This window comes from Carassius auratus, unplaced genomic scaffold (genome assembly GCF_003368295.1).
Source record: "Carassius auratus strain Wakin unplaced genomic scaffold, ASM336829v1 scaf_tig00215810, whole genome shotgun sequence".
Taxonomy (NCBI): domain Eukaryota; kingdom Metazoa; phylum Chordata; class Actinopteri; order Cypriniformes; family Cyprinidae; genus Carassius; species Carassius auratus.
This window is the reverse complement of record NW_020528252.1, coordinates 170541-192427: the sequence shown is the minus strand read 5'-3', so window position 1 is coordinate 192427 and position 21887 is coordinate 170541. Positions and strand designations below refer to the sequence as shown.

At 35.1% G+C, this 21887-nt stretch overlaps 1 protein-coding gene across 1 annotated transcript; it reads left to right on the top strand.

Moving 5' to 3' along the window:
• The first annotated feature begins 1179 nt into the window (after positions 1 to 1179).
• Positions 1180 to 9451, top strand: LOC113095952 (guanylin-like). The gene is made up of 4 exons (XM_026261319.1): positions 1180 to 1236; positions 2172 to 2276; positions 7088 to 7274; positions 9198 to 9451. The coding sequence occupies exons 1-4, from the start codon at positions 1180 to 1182 to the stop codon at positions 9260 to 9262; spliced, it is 414 nt and encodes a 137-aa protein (XP_026117104.1). The 3' UTR covers positions 9263 to 9451.
• Positions 9452 to 21887: the final 12436 nt, after the last annotated feature.

Genomic DNA, 21887 nt, shown 5'->3' with positions numbered 1-21887 from the left:
TTCAGTGGGCTGTTGCTCATAAAAGATTTATTGAATGTTGAGTGACAGGAATATTAAATGGGAAGACTATATTTACTGATATATGTCTTCAGGAAACTGCTTGACTGCTCATTTAAATATACATTTTTCTCATTACCTACTCAAAATGGAATCTTTCAGGCATGAATGTGTGTTTTTGTGTGAGTTTGAACAGTGTGTGTGTGTATGGTGAAACCGTTCTGCTGATTGCATATAGACAGCACATCAGTACATCAACCCAACATAACACATTCCTGATCAGCCGTTGTCCAGATGAGAATGCAAACCTTTATGGAGCACAACATTTGTACATAAAACAGCCACCTTGATTGCTGCCTTGTGCTTTGAGTAAAAATTTATTAGGTACAATGTTCTTTTTGCGTGCCGCTCCGTGTTTGCTTGTAAGCTCTAGAAAATAGAAGCAGGCTGCTGATGGATCTGTAATTTACTTGTTTTGAAAGCTTCGGTGAAATGGTGAACAACAGAATGAAAGAGAGTACACCTTTTCTTTCACTTTGAAGGTTTTGGTCATTAGGGAGGCCAACCAGCCTTGAATAAATAGTTCTTTCTGAATTTTAGGTGACAGTATTGAAATCTTCAAAAGGAGAAGACATACGAGTGTTATCCTAAGCATCTTGCATCTTATATGTTTGGGTTTTTGAAATGTTGTCAAAGTCTCTTATGCTCAGCAAGGCTGCATTTATTTGAAAAACAAACTACAGTAATATATATATATATATATATATATATATATATATATATATATATATATATATAAACAGTTTTAAATATATTTTAATACAATGTCATTTATTCATGCACTGAATGCAAATTTTGAATGCATTTATTATGCAAATCATCCCATCTTTTTGTATTTAGTAATATATTGCACAGCTGCAATAGATCAGTGGACTGACGCAAGTACAGTATCCTGTTGTGTCACAGCCCAGTTTTATTAGGATTATGCATTGTGTTTTATCGCAATGCATTATGAGATCACACCAGCTCATTTCTCAAACAATACTTTATTATAATCTATTATTTTAATCGTAAGTCTTTATTGTCTTAAATGCTTAAATGTACTTTGTGCATAGCATGCAGTACTGACTGGTAGTTCAGCTTACATTTTGTTCAGTTTTGGCGAGTAAACTATATGTTGCCATGGACAAGGCCGTGTGGAGGTCATTCAAACAGGACATGTTTTTCCATTCCTCTGTAGTACTTTTCCATGGTTTCTCTTTCGGTGCGTCCTCATTTGCATACTATTAAATGCAGTTTTGTAGTATAAATAGTGCAAGTAGTGTTCACATTGAAAATTCCAAAAAAGAAAAATTGCACTTTAAATATCTGGATTATTCACTTAATTAAGCAAAAAAGTATATAGTGTATAAGTGTATAGTGCATAATTTGGGATGCAACTTGATTGATTCGTTTATTTTAGTTTAGAACATGGGTGTCCTGGAGGGCCAGAACCCACCAGAGTTTTGTCCAAACCCTGCTCCAAGACACATACCTTGTAGTTTTCAAATAAGCATGAAGGACTTGATTAGTTGTATCAGCTGTGTTTAATTAAGGTTGCATCTACACATCTACACTATGTGACACCCCAGCGTCTTCACCATTGTAATAACGCCGCATGAATTTAAAATAAGTTTGACTTTTAAAAAATAAATTGCATTGCCCGAGTCTCTCATTTTTCAAAGCACAAACATGTTCCGTTTTTATTTTTTTATAAAAATATCAGGTCACTGATTCAGACTTGCTTCCGAACTGATATCAATTTGCACAAGCCCTACTATTAAACCCTGACAGCTCTGCAATTTATAGAGAAATGACCTTGTGTACAATCTAATTTCTAATCGCAGTTTGCAAGCCGGCCAGCTGACATCTATGTCCTGTATGTGCTCGTAGCGGATGGATTTATGAGATTACCTGGCCCACTGTTTGTCACTTACTGACAGGCCTGCATATGATTCATATAGAGAAAACACATACATCCTCTTTTGTTATCAAGGAGGAGGTCAAAATGTAAACGACGGGCTGTATTCGACCACCAGGTCTTAATAGGTTACTTAGTAACTCAATAATCACACTTTATATAGCTTGACCTAATGTACATCTGAATTCACTTAATGGAATCTCTCTCCATGCAGAGCCACTCTTCTGAACTTGTCCATCTGAGGCTGAAAATGAGAGCTCTGATATTCGTCCTCCTCCTGACCCGCTTCTTCCAAATCTTACAATGTGTGCAGGTTACGGTAAGTCAGAACTGGCCCATTCTCACAAACCGCTCTCACTTTGTGAGGCTGGATTGAATTGGGAATTTGTTTGGGGAAAGATACTGCAATCTCAAAGCGTTTCTGTATTTGATTAATATAGGCAACTTGTGGGAGTATATAGTGAACCTTCATTTATAATGTAAATATTTAACAGATAACATTAGGGCAATTTTAAAATTTCAAATACTACTACTGTTATTAAATTTTTTCATCAGAAAAACTGAAATAATATTTTCTTGTAAAACATACTCCAATAATCGGAGATTTATTTAAAATGTCTTTTTCAGATTTCACACGGTCATATCCTTTATACGATTCGCATTGTCTGTGAAAAGAAGAATCTGACAAAAATATGACAAGATTATATTTTCCATTAACCTTGTGCGGCCCTCATTTGGGAGTCACACTCAGGGTCTTCAGGGGTCATAAGTGACCGGACACCTAAAATGTAACTTTTTTGCCCCCCAGTAAAATCAGTGGAATATATTTTTATTCAATAATATTTTTTCTTTTTTCTTTTGTATTTTGAGAAAATTTTAAGGTATTAATTCATATTTATGCAATAATTATGAACAATTTTTCTCATAGAAAATAGTACATAATTTTTTTTTTTCTAATTTTTCTAAATTATTTTCGAATTAATGTTGTATTTCAGATTAAACCAGAGACTAGGCCTTTCAAATACATTTTTTTTGAAGATTTTTTAGCGCCACCTGGTCAGAGCAAAGAAAGAAAAACATGTAAGTGCATGGTGCAACCACTTATTACCAGTATAGGAATCTATAGAGAGGCTTGTGAATTCCCTTATTGTTTTTAGACATAATTGCTTACTCATATTAAGTAGTGGACTTGAATATATATTAATATATTCTAAAGAGTACTTTTTGTATATTTTTTTAATATTTCTTCTGTTATAAATAATGATTTCATGCATTATTTGCATTAAAGTTTTTGCATTATGATTGCAATCAAACCTGAACATATTGTTCAGTGGCACAGAGCTCCTGCAAAAAAATAAAAAATAAGAATCCTCAGAATGGTGCAAAGGACCAAGTCTGAGTTTCTAAGTGCACTGACAAACCCAAGAGGCAGCGCTTGCTTCTCATCGCTGTTTTACAGACAGCAGGTCATAGGTGTGTGCGCGCGTGTGTGTGCGCGCGCGCGTGTGTGTGTATGTGATTATTTAGAGTGTCATACCTTCACTGCTGTTAGATTTTCTCTGCATTATGACTGAATTATTGAATGGATTTCACATTCTCAAAACTTTGCTCTGTGTTACAGACACAGTAGTTCATAGGTGTCTATGTGTAAGTATGTGTGTGTGTATGTGTTTGTGTGTGTGTGTGTGTGCATCTGTGTGTGATTGGATGTGTCAATATCACACTCTTGATGTTTTATAGTGTTATCCCTTCACTGCTGTGCACTTTTTTTCAGTTTTGTGATCGATTTGTAGATTGTGTACACAAATATTCTCTGAATTGTTGTATTTTTGTCTATTTCCCATTCATTTCCTATGGACGGTCATTTTTGACCGAAGACCATGAGTGTTACTATTTTTTTTACGCCCACTTAGACTGTTCGAATCATGCCCTCAATTTTTTTGTATGTTCACACCCCAAATGCCATGAAAGTCACCGCATTTCATATCATTCCGATGAAGCTGTGATTTTTAACATTTCAAAACGTAAAATATTCCGGTCGGAAATGACCGAAGACCGCACAAGGGTTAAGAAAAGTACTTTTTTAGACAATTATGATTGGAAAGTATAGTAACACTTTAGGTTAGGGACCAGTTCTCACTAGAAGTTGTTAATTAGCATGCATTGTTCTAGCTTATTGGCTCTTTATTAGTACTTATGAAGCACATGTTGTAGAATTTTTCTTCTTAAATCAAGAACACATTCAGAGTCTTTTAAATATTTATTCTTGTAAGAGATTCAAGATGGTATCCTGTTTTTCCTAAGCATATGAGAACAAGCAGGTAATCGTGAAATCTCCTCATATTCACACAGAAGCAGGCCTCAGAGATCTCACACATGAACACTCATATTGCACTTCACAATATCAAAGCAATATTTCAGTTAATATACAGTTGCAATCAAAATTACTCAACCCCTCAGAAACTGCAGTACTTTACTAATACAAGCTTTTCTGAAGATCCAGGATAAAATTAAAATTGCATCTATAACAGTTCACTGGCATATAAAACATGATATTGTCAATATATAATGTAATATTTAGTGAGTTATAATATTTTTTTAATAATACTGCAATGTCATAATTATTCAACCCCTATTCAACATTACTGTTTTTTAATCACTTATTTGCATGGTGGGGAATAAAACAGTCTCAAAACACAATTAAGCCTTTAGAAACTCTATTAAAAACAGAATTAGCTTGAGCGTTTACACATACAGTTAGCCCATGCATGTGTTGAAGTTGAGTAGCAAAAATGCTAAAGAGAATAAATATTGTATTACTTTAGAAAGTCTAAGGCTATATGAAGATTTCCAAGACATTGAAAGTTCCTAGAGACACAGCTCTCAACCTTATTTCTTAGCTTAAAGTGTGTTTTACAAGAAAGCTTTGAGGGTGTTGAAGAAAAAGCACAATATCATAAAATGTTTAATCAGAGCAACTGAGAAAAACCTGCAATGTACGGCCAAAGACTTGCAAGATGACCCAATGAAAGGAAGAAATCATTTCAGTTCAGTGTTTAAGAAGATCACTAGACAAGAATTGCCTTCATGTTGAGACATCTTGTAGAATACCACTCTTGATCAAGAAGAACAAAAGGACAACTTGAACTTGATAAAATTCATTTGTGTAGACCTGTGGAGCTCTGGAAGAATGTTTTATGGGGTAATGTGACCAAACTGCAACTTTTTGGACCCATGGATCAACTGTACATCTGCTCATAAGCAGAAGAACACCATCTCCATCGTCAAACTTGGAGGTGGATCAGTCCTGTTATGGGGTTGCTTTATTGTAGCAGGAAGTGGAAATCATGACTGTATGAAGGACATCATGGATCCTTTGAAGTATCAGGCCATTTTGACAAAAATTGTGATGCCTTTGGTCCAAAGACTGAAGCTGATGATCAATGGACTTTCCTGCAGGACAGTCATCCCAAAGTGCACCATCCAAATCTACTACTGCTTGGTTCAGGGTTCAGTCATAGAATGTACTTGAGTGACCTGTTCAGTCTCCAGGCTTAATTCTCATTGCAAATATCTGGTTGAATTTCAAGAAAATGTGAAAACCAAAGATTATCAGTGATCTGGAAACTTTTTCAGGTGTGGAATGGGCCAAGACTGTAGTAGATTGGTGATAGAAGCTTCTAAACCCTTACAGACAGCGTTTATTGGTGATTTTAAAGAATATAAGATTCTGCACAAAGGGGGTTGAATAATTTTGAACATGAATGTTTAGAGCCAATTTGAATTTCATCATGATTCATCAGTGCTCCATTCTCAGAATCCATCAAAGTGTATTAACAAACTTTCTCTAATACTTTACTGATGCCTTTATTGAATTGATTTCATAAAATGTTGTTCTCCGCAGCAAAATGTCTTGCAGGTCAAAAGGGGTTGAATAATTTTGATTGCAACTGTACAAAGTAAATATAGATATAATTTATTAATTGAATTTTACCCATACACACATAATGCTTTATTCTGCATATGTTAGATCCCTTAATTCTACCCCATACCTACAATGAACAACTACCTTTCTAACTATTAATAAGTAGCAAATTAGGAATTTGTTGAGGCAAAACTTCATAGTTACTTAATAGTGAGAACAGTTCCCAAAATAAAATATGACCGAATTTTATTATAATTAACTTTTTAATACACCACCAATTCTCATTACCACAGTGTTTCCAGAATTGTTTTTTGTTTTGTTTTTTCTTGTGTGTATTTATAATAATTCCCTGATATTCTCAGTGGTTATGCTCATTATTGTAACACTGCAATATTTTAAATACTCACAACCCTTTTAAATCTTTCAGATAATTTACATACTAATTAAATAATTTATGCTGATCTAAACAAAAGTCATTGTAATACAGGCTTATATTTTATTGTAAATACATACATATAATATACTTATTTTATAGTAATGAGAATAACTGTGAATGTTGAGAATTGCTATATATACATACATACATATATATATATATATATATATATATATATATATATATATATACTGTATATCATAAATTAATTTAATGTGCTTAATTGCCATGAGTAAAACTGAATATTCCTAAAATATGCTTCATTTTCTTTAAGTGAAATATAATTTATTTTTCCCTTCTTTAGGTTTTGGTTGGGAAAGACCCAGATACATTCTTGAAAGATTTATAATATTTATCTTAGCATATAATTAAGCTGACTATGACCAAATCAATATTATTTTTTCAATGTTCAGCATACATTTGGAAGATTTTTTTGTGGATATCAGTTGAACTTGACATTAATGGAAAATGATTTGATGTTTCTCTTTTTAACTATTTATGAATGGCTGGATTTTATTCAGTGTATAATTCAGATTCAGTCTTTCAATATCAATCAATGTAAATGGTGGCTAATGCTCTTCACTCTCAGTACCTCCCTTTAAAAGAGACCCTGGCTATCATCTTTGCTGGTCTGTACCTAGATATCTTTCAGTTTAAAAAGTCTCCTCTTTAATGACTGGTTTATGCAGACCTATGTGGGGGAAAAATGCCTTTGCAGTGTGGAGTAATAATTCACATCTTAGCTTCTTATTGCATGTCTGTTTTATAGGACAGTGGGTACAGTTTCTCCCTGGAGGCAGTGAAGACCCTGAAAAATCTTATGGAGACTGACACGAGTACAAACCCGCGACAGACCTACGGCGGTGCAGCATCCCTGTGTGCCGACCCTGACCTGCCAGGAGAGTTCAGAGTGATGTGCAGAAAAGATGATGCTGAAGAAGTCTTCCAGCGTCTGGGTTGGTGTGCTCTAAAAGCATTGATAAATATAGACAATTGAGATCTTGAATACATCTATTGTATTGTTCTGTTCAACAATGGTGCATTAAATTGATCAAATGTGACAGTAAAGAACTGTTTCTATATATATATATATATATATATATATATATATATATATATATATATATATATATATATATATATATATATATGTGTGTGTGTGTATATATATATATATATATATGTATGTGTGTGTATATATATATATATATATATATATATATATATATATATATATATATACACACACATATATATATATATATATATATATATATATATATATATATATATATATATATATATATATATATATAAATTATTTTATTTTATTTTTTTTGTATAAATGCAGTTTTTAACTGTGTTTGTCAAAGAATCCTGAAAAAAAAATGCATAACAGTTTCTAAAAAAATATTAAGTCACACTTATGGATAATAAGAAGAAATATATCTTGAGCAGCATTTTTGAAGGATCATGCAACACTGAAGACCATAAATAATTATGCTGAAAAGTCAGTGTTGCCTTCACAGGAATAAATTCCATTTCAAAATATAATTATTTTAAAATAGTTCTTTTTACAGTGCCGGCCATGAAAAACAATCACACGAACGATTCTGTTTATGAACGCAGTGGCCAATCAGAGGCGTTCAGATGAGTCATTGCTTTGAAACAAACACTAGAATGCTTGTTTTTGTCTTTCAGAAGGACAGCATTAAAACGTGTGGTAGTGAAAGAATAGAAGTGTGTTCCTCTGGTCATTGCAACAGTTAACACGATTTGTCAAAGGCGTGTATGATGAACACACACAAATCTTTAAACCGAACACAGTTGTATTGCCATTTTTTTCCCGGCTGTGTCATAAGGCTGCATTAAAGGGCAGCCTTATTTTCCCGTCAGTCTCCCAGGCACTCATTTGCCTTCTCCACCGGTGACAGACAGCAGCGGAGGGGTGTAATCACCTTAACTGTGATACTGCAGCTGCCATTACGGCTCTGGCAGTGGGCCTGATCAAAAAAACTGACGGCTGATAATATTTCTCTAGTCTTGATGCATCATGCATTTCCTCGTCCAACTGTGCTTTTGTAATTCATACTAGTGATCATTTAGTTTAAAAAAATACACTAAAACATTCATATTATAAAATATTATTACAAGTGAAAAAAATTTCTATTTTGATGATTTTTTTAAATGTAATTCATTCCTGGCAAAGCTGAATTTTCGGCATCATTCATCTTCAGTGTCTTTTTTCCAAATCCATTGATGAATAGAAAATCATTTATTTTAAATAGTATTTTTGTAGCATTATAAATGACTTTTTGATCAATTGAATGCATCCTAGCTGAATAAAATTTATACAAAAAATAATCATAATTAAAAAAAACTTAATGGCCCCAATATTTTAAATAGTATAGTGTAGATTAAAAGTCAGTGATGTCAAAATGAACTCAAACATTTCTCATCAAATAGCTTCATAATCAAATCATTTGGGCTATTTTTTAATCATGCTAGCTCTATAATCTTACTGTGTGGTGGTAAATTGTTTCTTTTGTGTCTTTAATGTCTCCTAAGGAGAAACAAGTGTCAAGTTGATATTTAAATGAAATATAACTCCATTACGTGTCAATAGCTTTAAAAGAGCAACCTCTAAGCAGTAAAACTGTACTTTAGCGAGGCAGATAGAGATCTCTCTTTGTAAACATGGCCCTTCTCTGTAATGGGCCATATCTTTTATTGCCATCTTATAAACAAAGTCTGTTTTATTAGCTGAATGTGAGAACACCCCAGAAGTTTTCAGATTGGATAAGCTGCGTGATTATAAGCAAACATAATACAGGGTCATTAGACATTAAAGACTGACCTTTTTAATGCTCTGTCAACAGTGAAAATCATCAGTCCTGTAGACCCCTGTGAGATCTGCGCCAATGTGGCCTGCACCGGCTGTTAGAGCGGACACACTCCCAGCATCACAGCGTTCATATACATCACTGCCATCATACGTGCATCTATCTACAGAACAGCCAGTAAAATATAACAGGGTAAAACACATATTACTCATTTAATTTCAAAAATATGTATGTATTTAAGTGTGTTTCATAAAATGTTTGGGTCACATAGTACAGAATGATTTTTTGGTTTTGAATGGAGACACTGCCACCTAGTGAATTTAAACACATTTTATATTACATAAACCTTTGAAAATGGCACATTTCTATATATTCAGAATGCAAAATCTAGCTTGGTTGTAGCTATAGTATTTTGGGCCTCCTACTGACTATATAGTGTCCAGGGACAAATAATTAAGAATTATACATATGTTTACATATTTTTTGTTATAGATTAGTTTTTTACTCATATTTTAGCTTTTTTTTTTTTTTTTTTGATGATTTGTAAAATATAAACTTAACTAAAATAAAAATCCTGGACCTTAGAACGATTCCCACTAGCTACAGCCCTACGAAGGGGACAACTTTCTGGAAAGTATTCTGGATTAAGTGGAATAATTATTCATTTATAGTATATCATAGCCTTTTTAAGTTAGCATATTTTATCTAATACAGTATGTCTTTCAAAACCAAGTGTCTATAATTTTATCTGCGTTGTATAAAAAATTTAAATAAATAAAAAAAATCACAGCTGTTAACAATAAGTTAATTAAAGGTTTGAATAAAAATACTGACTATTAAACTTTGAATATATTTATTTCAACAATGATTATAACAATAATAAAATATAATAATTTGTCAAATGTATAATCATGACAATAATGATAAGCTGCACCCAATGCATTTAACTTTTTCTTCCACTAGAGGACAGCACTGCCTCAAACAATGTTTTGGTCTTTCATTGATGTCCAGCACTGTGGATATTCGACGCAGGTGTTTGGTGTTTCTCTTGTGTGAAGCGGTGCTTAAAACGACGACAAGCTGTAGGTGATAAACACATAATTCTTGACAGGAGAGCGATCCCACATCTCTTTGATATCCATGTAAGCTAAATGTGTACTTGAAGAACAGATGTACTATATTTGTTTTTTTCACGTCATGATCTCATGTATATCGAAAACACATTTGCATAAAAAATCTGCACCGCACAATTCATAACACACTAATAAGAAAAGTGTTCAAAAACACATTGCACTTGTGAAGAATGAACGTGTTTGTTTCAAAGTGTGACTAAATGCATTGCCTATAAGTGTATTGACAACCCATCAGTCTGCAGTTTACAGCTCACATCAGATCAACAGAATCAAGAACGTTTCTTGTCCAATAGCATCAAGCATTTTTCTTCACAAGCACTTAAATGAGTGTGAATCAGACAATCCCACATAGACTAACAGCTAAAGTGTTGTTTTGAGAGCCAGTTATGTAAGAATATAAAAGTGGTGTTTGCCTAGAGAGCAGAGCCTGTTTGTATTTTATTGTAACATTTTTTTTAATTATCATTTGGTTTCCATATTCAACAGATCACTCCCTCTGTGATTATAAAGGAAAATCTGTGCAATCCTTGTCCATAATCTGAGGCTTTTTCAGTGTTTCTATGCAAAAAAGAAAAAGGAAATTAAATTAACACATTGAATTAAAAATGAAATATGAAATTCTGAAATAGTATTTTCTGTTAAACATACTCCAGTTATCATTATATACAGTGTAGATGCTCTCTTTAATACATTAACAGATGGGGTTCCTGGATGAGAAGTTACCTAAAGATATCCTTTCGCTCAAATACATCTAGCATGTTCCAATACACAACAAAATACCTTAACCAAACCTCATTGTGTCCATCTCAGTAGTGGTGTATTCATATGAGCCATTTTCCCAGGACGCGTCCAGGATTTCTATTTTGCCTAAAACATCCAAAGTAGTTTGACCAATATCATGCAGGTATGGTACATAATCAACCAATCGTGGCGTGTAGGAAGCTGAGATCTGCAGAGAACGATCAAAGCAATGCATACACACGTGCATGTTAGGTGTTTGTTCGTTCTTTCAACTAGAAGCATCACTGCGCAACGATCATTGTATGACACTAAAGTACCAAGAGAGTGGTTTTAATGCATAAGGAGCTATCTGCTCTGCTCTCTATAGCTGTTATGTATGTCACACAATGATCGATCTGCACAGCACAAACAGCCTAAATCAGGATATTTTAGGTAATATAAAAATTCTGGCAAGGATGCGTCCTGGGAAAATATGGTCACCCTACTGAAATGGCTTAAGCTTGACCTAGTGTGATCTTGGAATAATCTAACCCAGAACAACATCATTTATGCATTTAGCAGACACTTTTATCCAAAGCAACTTAGAGTGCATTCAGACTAACAGTTTTTTTTTTTTTTTTTACCTAACATGTTCCTTGGGAATCCCAAATTATGGAAAATGTCCTATAATGTGCCTATTCCGAAAAAACCTGGAGCCACTGAACTAGAAGATTTCAGGCCCATTGCCCTTACTTCCATCTTAGGAAAATGTTTTGAGAGAGTTATAAGCAAACATATTACAGCATCAGTTTCTAACAGCTTAGATCATCTCCAGTTTGCTTACAAAATTATGAGGGGAACCGATGACGCAATTGTCAGTATGTTTCACACCCTGGCAAAGCACCTTCAAGCCCCCTCCCACTTTGTTAGGGCCCTGTTTATCGATTTTACATCTGCCTTTAATAGCATGCAGATTCACATCTTGCTGCAGAGACTTATCGATATAGGAGTAAATGGTGGTATTATCCACCTTGTAAGGGATTTCCTCTCTGACCGCCCTCAACAGGTTCTGGTTAATAATACTCGGTCTGACATCCTTGTACTTAATACTGGCGCCCCACAAGGGACTATTCTATCTCCATTACTCTTCTCCATTTATACAAACGAATTCCAATTAGATCTGGAAAATTTTCGTTTGTTCAAGTATGAATATGATATGGCCCTGGTTGTTTTTTTAAAGAGGGGGGACATAGTTGGAGAGGAAGTATATAGAGCACATGTGTCATCTCTCCAGAAATGGTGCGATGAAAGTTCCTTAGAGATAAATGTAACAAAAACAAAGGAACTTGTCTTTTATGAAAAGGACCCTGTGCAGCCCCTTATAATTAGGGGACAAATTGTAGAGGTAGTAGAAAAGTTCAAATACCTCGGTACATATATTGATTCTAATCTAAATTTCGGTGAAAACACAGACTACATTTTTAAAACTTGTAACCAACGTCTCCATCTACTGCGCAAGCTCAACTCTTTCAGAGTGAGCAAGCACATTATGGAAATAGTCTATAAGAATCTGATAGAGAGTATTCTAACTTTTAACATGGCGATGTGGTATGGTAATTTAAACGTAAAAGGGAGAAGTAAGCTGCAGAGAATAGTAAACCTCGCCTCAAAAATCATAGGGACAAATCAGAAACAATTAAGTTCCATGTACGAGGAAGTTCTCAGGAAAAAAGCTTTTAAAATAACAAACGATCCCACTCATCCACTCAATAGGGAGTTTGAACTCCTTCCCTCTGCCAGACGTTACAAAGTACCTAGGGCAAATCGTAATATTTTCAAAAATTCTTTTATTCCTAATGCAATTCGAATGTTGAACAACACGTCCCGCTGATGTATTGTAACGTAATTGCTACTGCTGTGCTGCATTTTGCCCTGAAGATGTTTGTGTGTTAGTTTTGTTGTTCTTGTTATTTTTGTTGTTGTTGGTTTGATTGTTGTTTTTATGAGACCGAAGGCAAATTTCCACATTGTGGACAATAAAATGAAAATGAAATGAAATGAATCGAACCCACAACCTTGCTCTGCTAAGTGCTAATACAGTGCTCTACCACATGAGCCATAGGAACACATATGCATACCAACAAGCCCCACAAATGAACTTTTACGGTATAATAATGAATAAAACAAAATAAAAAGTCAGTAGGTAGGCTGTGAAAACATGCAGTTTCTGAAATCTGACAACAGGATCCCAAGAAATCACATACTGCTGTTCGTCCTGTTCAGCACACTTCTGTTATTTTTGATGGTGGCATTGGACATGGGCATGCTGATGGTGACAGCTGAATAAGGAAAATGTCCTGGGCATTACTGAAACCCCGGGTGGTGTTGACAGATGGAGACTGTGTTATGGCTTCTGTTACTTCTGTTGCTGTTACTCGTTCATTCTCATCTTTTTTGCTGTGCTCTCTTTTCTGCGCTGTATTTGCTAACCACTTTATATTGAACTTTTTGTGCGAGACGGTATTTTAGTGCTTTTTGATAGATTGATACATTCATCCCCTCCCACACAAGCCCTTCAATATATTTTTCTCACTGAGCCTTTCAGTGACTCAGTTGGAAAACCGAATTGTTATTTTTGAAAAACAAAATGAAATGGCTGACACTACTGTGTGCTTGAAAAAGGTGAGGGGTTTTTGTTATCTTTTCTCATAGCCCCACCCACAAAGAAATCTCACTGTTCCAAAATTAGATGGTCTTATTATTTGGAGATAGCAGGGTCTGTGTCAGTACCACTGGAGAAAGCGTAATGGTCCTTGATAATAAATCACCTTGACATCACTGAATTTCTGTCAGAGTTGCAACAGTCAATCACTGTTTACAGATTCCATAGGAATTAATAAGAGCCGTAATCTGAATCACAACATTTTTTGTGACTTCTCTTATAAAAAATAAATAAATCAGTGTAAACTCTAAAAATAGATAAATCCAAAATGAATAGCTGATAGGCTGTCGATTCATTTAATCAACTATGAAAGCACTTTAATAAGTGTAGTGAAGCCTCTCCTCCACTGAATTACATTTTTTTAAAAATGACTTTGTTACCACACTGTAACAAGGGTTTTTTTTTTTTTTTTTTTGCTAACCTTGGAGGTTAGCCTTAAAATGGCTTTGGCAGTACACTGAGGTACATCTAAGGTCAAATGTGTTCAGATTGGCTCTGACTACCACTTTTGATTTCTAAAAACTAGATGACAATAAAAATGTTAAAACTAAGAAATAAAACCTCAATCTGTTGTTATTATTATTAAATAAAATGTATGTCTATGTTTCTATCTTTGTTACGTGTTAAGATTTAACACAGTATACCGTATGTTGTGTTGAGTTTATCTGTGTTGTGCTGTTTTGTGTTTGCTGGACCGCACTGACCATAATTTTCTACCAGGCCTACACTTTGTAAATATCAAAAAAAAAAAAAAAATGAGAGAGAGAGAGAACCTAAAGTGGCAATATTCTATTAATGGACTTGCTGAGGAAAGAACATGTAAAAAACAGCTATTAGAAAACGATACAGTTTGTCCTCCAAAATATAACGGTCTAGTCTACATACTTAAACAAGCAGAGGACTTTGAGGGGACCACATTCTTGCCAGACTTTAAAAGACTACACAACACACAAGAGGTGTTCACATTGTGCCATTTCCTATGTGGATACAGGAACACCTCACCCAGCCTAAACAAATTTTTGTTTGGCAGGCTGTAGGAAGGCTGACAGGAACCTGGGGCACTCTGAATACAATCAAATATAAATATTAAAAGGGGGGACATTGGACAATGTTTGTTTGAAAGGACAGTGTTTCCTTTTTTAACACGGAAATGAGCACAAATTATATCAATTCCACCCGGAGTCCCTGGCCGTGAGCTGCTGCTGGTTGGGTAGCTCTCGGGAGTTCCATTTATAATCCCATTTATGAATGTGCAGACGCAAGAGTATGGTAGTGGAGAGTGGATTAGAGACTGTTAATTATCGTCTGATTTACCAAGGGACTGTTTCAAGGCGTTTGAAGGCATATAGCTGAGCCTATAGAGTCAACTAAGAGAGAATGTCCTTGGATTGTCTGAGGCATCTAATGAAAGACTTTTCGAGGATGAACAAGGTGTTCAAGGATTTAATCAAAACTGCTTTTGTCTGAATGTACTGTACGATGATGAGAATGAAGGTGGTGGTTGTATAAAGTGGTTCTGAATCATCACACTTCAGTTCCATTTGGTCCTCATACACACTGACCTCTCAGTAACCTGGTGTTTATAGCTTTGTCATGTTTGTCATCAGCTCTCATTGTCCCTTCTGAGCATTCACTACATATTGCTAAATGCTCCACCCTAAAATGACAATTCTGTCATCATTCACTCACACACATGTTGTTCCAAAGAAGTATGACTTTCTTTTGTCTTCTGTAGAACAAAAATGAAGATATGTGATCTTAGTGTTGTTAAAAGTCAATAGGTCAGTTTTGTTTGAACCCCTATGGTTTCTGTAATATCTTCAGGCTCATTGGAAAAAAATGTGCCTGTGGTGATAAGATGTAAACATCAAAATGCATTAGTTTATAAATCATACACTATGGTAAAATTAGTCTTTATTAATCAGTGATCTGCCTCTGTAATTAAAAATTGAAAAGGAATAAAGGTTGTTGCCATTGCATTTCTCCGAAACTGCAGTGAATTGCATTTTGTATGAGTTTTCACATATGTATGTAGAGGCACGTTTCAGGTTGAAAGAAAGTCATAAAGAATTGGAATTTTAATTTTGGGTGCACGGCCCCTTTAAACAATAGTGCTATTGTTGTAACCGCACAGCACACGAGTTGAATTAATTCATGTGAATGCATTAACGTTGCACAGAAATTTCATAAAATAAAGCTTCCATGACTGAACAGTACCAAGTAGAGTAACCTACTGCTCTTGGACAAAGATACTATAATGAAGTCTGGCCTAATGTCCTCTTTAATTGGGTGCATTATCCCGTGTGGCAGTCGTTCAATGGGCATCATTCAGGTTCGCCAGCCAGGTTAATTGGATGTAAAAAGAATAACACAACGCATTTAAAACAAAGACAGTCAACGTCACTCATAGAGGCTGTTTGTTAGCCATTCTGTAATTTGATTAACTGCCAACTGATGAAAAACAGTGTTTACGATAGGCATCATCATTGTTGGAAGGATGTTATGACAGAGATAATGAAAACTCAGACTCCACAAAAGGCACTTTGAAAGATTTTGGTCTGGTTTTATGTGCCAGCATTCCAGATGAGTATTTTATCATAAATGAGAAATGTCTCATCTTTTCCAACTAATCATGTCAACATTTGTGTGTACAAAGACAGAGAATTGATCTGTCCCACCCAGAGAGATTCACTTACCAGGAAAATGCACCCTTCCGTCTTCATAAAAATATTTTATGCTGTAGATAAATGCAATTTAACAGGAAGATAGTATTTCAAATGTCATGTCCTCCCTATCCCAAATGATTTCAAACACTCAGTGTCTTTGTACACTGAGCTTGCCTTTGATTTCTTGTCTTTGATATGTACTGTACAAACATAAATGTATTGATCGCTTATTGTCGTGATCTCACCATGATTCTTTGTTAAAAACTTAACTTTGAAGGACAATTTGGTGTAAAAGATTTCTCTTAGATGTCATTATGATCTTTAAAGCCCTACTTGTAATGTAATGTCAAAGCCCCCAGGTTATTCTGGTATAAATTGGTCAGGAGAGAAAGACTTGGCACTATTTCATATAGCATTTGGGGGGATGGTAGTCCGCTTCAGTCTGAGTGGATTGAGTGCTTGCAGCTGTTATGGGCTCAAAGTGAAGTTGAGAGAACGGTGCTTGTGTAAATGTAGAGTAGACTTGGTTTTCGTCCTGACTTCGGAGTATTTCTGTGAGTGGCGACGCTATTCACGAGTGTGTGGTAGCTGATATTATACCAACTGGTCTTTCTGAAGGGATAAGGCTAAGAAACAGAAATTCAGTAGATCTGCATCCTATTCTGACTGGAGAGAACAGGTGGAAATATTGACATTTGATTTTTTGATGAGCTAAATCTGTGGTATTCAATTCCAGTACTCGTGGGACACGACCCCCACTCTATCTCTTCAGAGGTTTGTCCTACATGATCGAGAGTGCCCTGCGAAGTGAACTTCACAGGTTATTCTGCCATGATTCCAGTTCGAAGGGAGAGTATGTGTTCCTATTCATGGGTCCTCAACTATGGACCTTGAGATCCACTTTCCTGTAATGATTAGCTTCAACCTGGGTTAAACACAACCACCTGCAACTTTGTAGTGATCATAAAGTCCTTGATTAGCTTGTTCAGGTGTGTTTGATTAGGGTTGGAGCTAAATTCTGCAGGAAAGTTGAGGACCCCTGTTCTATTCAAAGGGCATTGAAGTGTGCGAAACATGAAATTAAATTATATTTATCTACAAGGGTATATTATATCACACTTCACACTTCTCTAGTAAGTTTCGTCTGTGTGTGAAAATGCTGTAGGTCATGGTATAGTGCAAATCTGTGAATAAAAGTTCCAGAGTGAATTAAATTTCAACTAATTTCTTTGGCTCAGGGAGTAGGGAGCAATGAACACTGTGTCGGGACACAGTTCATGCATGGAGCTCTCTTCTAACAAGCTGGTGTGTTAAATAAGAGTCAAATATATTACAATTTGACTAAGCTATAATAATCAAATAGTTTATATTATATTATGTTAATTCACATTAGACTTTGAATTAGTTGGTAGAAACTTTCTGCAGTTTACATTGTTACTCCAATAGGTGGCGAATTGTTTTTTATGATTGAGCCATCCTTCGACCGATTTATTATTTATTCCAGAAATAATAGGTGTTTTAGTGACTGTTTTCATATTTTATGAATACTGTGAATTCAGTGACATTCCTTTGTTTCAAAAGTATTTAGCCTAATTTCTCAGTTTTTCGCCTACTTTTTCAAACGCAGCATTCCATTCATGAACAAAGCAAGTCTTTATGAGTGAGTCATTGAATCAAATGCTGAACCGATTCATTCAAGAACAATGGGTTCATTCATGATTGCCAAGTGTGATGGTCGTTGCTACGTTTGCTTCATTTGGAGCTATTATTGTTGGAGGAGCAAAAATAGATGAAGTAACTGGCAATGCTGTGCCTGTAGTAGGCTAAGTTTCTCATTATTAATGTCTTTTCAGTTTAATTTATTTTTTTGTTGCTATTGTAATCTAGTCTCATGATGGTTAAGTGTAATTGTAGTTAAACAGTTTTATGAATAATATCACATATGTGACCCTGAACCATAAAAACCAGTCTTAAGTGGCAATTTTTTCGAAATTGAAACTATAAAGCACCTGAAAGCTTAATAAATAATCTTTCTGTTGGTGTAGGATTGGACAATATTTGACCGATATACAACTGTTTGAAAATCTGGAATCTGAGGGTGCAAAAAAATCTAAATACTGAGAAAATCGGCGTTAAAGTTGTAAAGTCAAATTTTTATATGTACGGTACAGTAAATGTACAAAATATCTTCATGGAACATGATCTTTACTTAATATCCTAATGATTTTTGGCATAAAAGAAAAATCGATCATTTTGACCCATACAATGTTTTTTTGGCTATTGGTGATTTAAAGCTGCAGTCGGTAACTAATAAACAGAACTGCTTGCGTCTTGCGGAAGAACATCGTAGCCGGAACTACTTCTCTCTGTTTATGTCTATGAAGAATCACAAAGGTACTGGGTTACTCCGCTGCGGTATCCCCGAAGCAATCTAAAATAGTCTGAATATAAACACTTATTATAGTGATTCAGGACAAGCTAAAAACACGGTTTGGAAAATGGATTCATGGTGTACTCGCTTATTATATAAATTTTTCTACATTTTGAACACAAACAAAGTTACCGACCGCAGCTCTGATTGGTTGTTTCTTAACGGGAGCTATGTAATTTCTGCAAATGGCAATAGGACCACTGGGAGGAGCCAGAGGAGCTTGATTTTTTCACATTTTTTTATCTGTCTCATATTCTACTGTCAGGACATAATGACAGGTTTAACAAATATGTAAAAAATATATTTTTACAAAAGTTACCTACTGCAGCTTTAAGATTGGTTTTGTGGTCCAGGGTCACATATGGGCTTATCATTACCCACTGTTAGACAGAGTAAATAAGTAAAAAAAAAGTGGAATGCTGACTTTTAGTAAAAATGTTTCATAAGTCATCATAAGCTCACCCTGTGTCAAAAGGATTAATTTTTAACAGTCTGAGGATAACAGATTCTCATAGAAAAAGTCCCTTACTCCTTTATGTAAGTTTGTACACATGAATTGCCGTTACATTGTTGAAGAGTCAAGAAATAATTATTATGGTCAGAAACAACACAATGACATCCAAATATTTCATTAGTATTTTGTGTTTAGTTTTTTTTTTTTCTCGAAATGGGGCGTTCATGAGTAAATCTGTATAATGTTTGTAAAAGCATTAGATGAATGTCCTGTATAAATCTAATTGGAGCTGTTACTGGAGAACTGTGGGAGAGACTAATGAATATGTTTTAATATACCCCACTCTGTTTTTGAACATTTATTTTCAGTCACGTCAGGGTGTGCTTAACACAGAGTGCCTGGTGGTCCTTTTACAGCAAACCCTGGTTCCTTTTAGGCTCTTTAGCTGTCTTTTTATCTCTCCCTGTGTTTTACCAATCAGCATTAAACCTATACATTCACTGCTCATATATATTTCTTTGTCCTTGATGAACATAATGTTATTGAATTGTCTCAGAACAAAATAAATCACACTTAAGCCTTTAATGGGCACGTCCAGATTTATATATATATATATATATATATATATATATATATATATATATATATATATATATATATATATATATATAAAGGTCAAAGAAAAAAGAAATGCTTGTCTGTATAATGGTGTTAAACTGAAAACTGAAAATTGAGGATTATAATAATTTTTATTATTATCTATATTGTAATTCTATTACAATATATGTATTTATAGTTGTAAATTAATGGAAATCTTATTCTAGTAGTTTGGCATAGATAGTATCCTTAGAACACAATAAAATCTGCAAATTGAAACTAGCAAACCAAAATGATTTACCATATAATCATGGCTCAAAATGTGATATACCAAATGGCTGAAAGGACTGTTAAAGGGTTAAAACAGAGGGGTTAAAAAAAGGGATGGCTAAATATTTTCAAACAGAAACCTCAACGTATTCCCTTTGTTTAAGCATTCATAATTCGTAAGCTTGAAAAAGAGAGAGACCTGCTGAAATACAAACCAAAAGGTCTCTTACTCATGGAAAATGTTAACTTGTGCCTCAAACAGTTTACTAAGTATGCAAATAGAAAACAGCTGTAGTGTAATTTTCCACTATACCTTGTTTGAATGTCACAAATACAAGTTCTACCAGCACAGGAAACTTTAACACGGGACAATCAACATTCAGTAAACACTGAAAGTGTTTGACCCTGACTCTGTCTGAAAAAAAAAACACAAGATGTATTTCACGCTAAATAAAATAACAATAAAATCAAAAGTTTCAGTCTGAAAGAAGGATTTACTTTCACATCTTTCAAAAGTTGTGACCATTACGAGCGAGCTGGAGGCTTTTCAATGCAAAGCAAGAAGATTCCACCATGAAAGAGCGGGATTTGGGGATAATTATAATATTCATTACATTTATATAGCGCTTTTCTAGGCACTCAAATCCTCATCCACCACCAGTGTGCAGCATCCACCTGGATGAGCCATAGTCCGCCAGAACGCCCACCACACACCAGCTTACTGGTGGAGAGGAGACAGAGTGATGAAACCAATCAGCAGATATGGGGCATGATGGTCAGAGGCCAATGGGCAAATTTAGACAGGATGCCGAGGTCACACCTCTACTCTTTTCAAAATCTTGGGATTTTTTAATGACCACAGAGAGTCAGGACCTCAGTTTAACATCTCATCCGAAGGAAGGTGCTTGTTGACAGTATAATGTCCCCATCACTATACTGGGGCACTAGGACCCACACAGACCACAGGGTGAGCACCCCCTGCTGGCCTCACTAGCACCTCTACCAGCAGCAACCTAGTTTTCTCAGGAGGTCTCCCATCCAGGTACTGACCAGGCTCAGCCCTGCTTAGCTTCAGTGGGAAACTGGTCTTGGGCTCCAGGGTGACATGGCTGCCAGGATAATGTGTTATAATGGCCAAGTTATTATCGCTACAAATAAAGTGTTAGGCGTTAATTCAGTAACACTAAATGCAAACCGGGCTTGTAAATAGAATTCAGTAAATACATGCAGTGGTTTCATAATTGTTCTAAAATCTAAACATGCATGATTGAATTTGTAAAAAAAAAAAAAAGTTTCCAGCTCAATCCCATCATTATGTACTACACAGTACACCGTGGACTACATTTCCCATGCTCCATTGCACCAATCACATTCACCTGAAAACAATTACACACAGCTGCCACCAATTACACACACACACAGTGCAATCATCAGACATGCTTTATAAGCATTGGACTTCCTTTCACACACTGTCAAGTATTGTTCTGCACATATCCCTCTCCTAGCGATAGCTGTGATACCAAGTCATTCCGTGTTTGTATTCATGGTCTTGTATCGGTTTATAGTTTTCATAGTCTTATCCTAGTTTCTAGTTTTCATAGTTTAGTCTTTTTCTTGCCTTGCCCTGTTTCTCGTGTTTTGATCCTTTGCTCTGGATTCTGGATCACCTCTCTTGCTTAGCCCTCTGGATATTGTTCGTTCATCGAAGACGCACGCTTGCCCTAGGAATATTC

Excerpts from the sequence above, each read along its gene's own strand:
- LOC113095952 (XM_026261319.1), top strand. The coding sequence starts at position 1,180 with ATGGACAAGGCCGTGTGGAGGTCATTCAAACAGGACATGTTTTTCCAT. Across the intron at positions 2,277-7,087 it reads TACAATGTGTGCAGGTTACG|GACAGTGGGTACAGTTTCTC; the intron begins GTAAGTCAGAAC and ends TCTGTTTTATAG. Across the intron at positions 7,275-9,197 it reads AGAAGTCTTCCAGCGTCTGG|TGAAAATCATCAGTCCTGTA; the intron begins GTTGGTGTGCTC and ends CTCTGTCAACAG.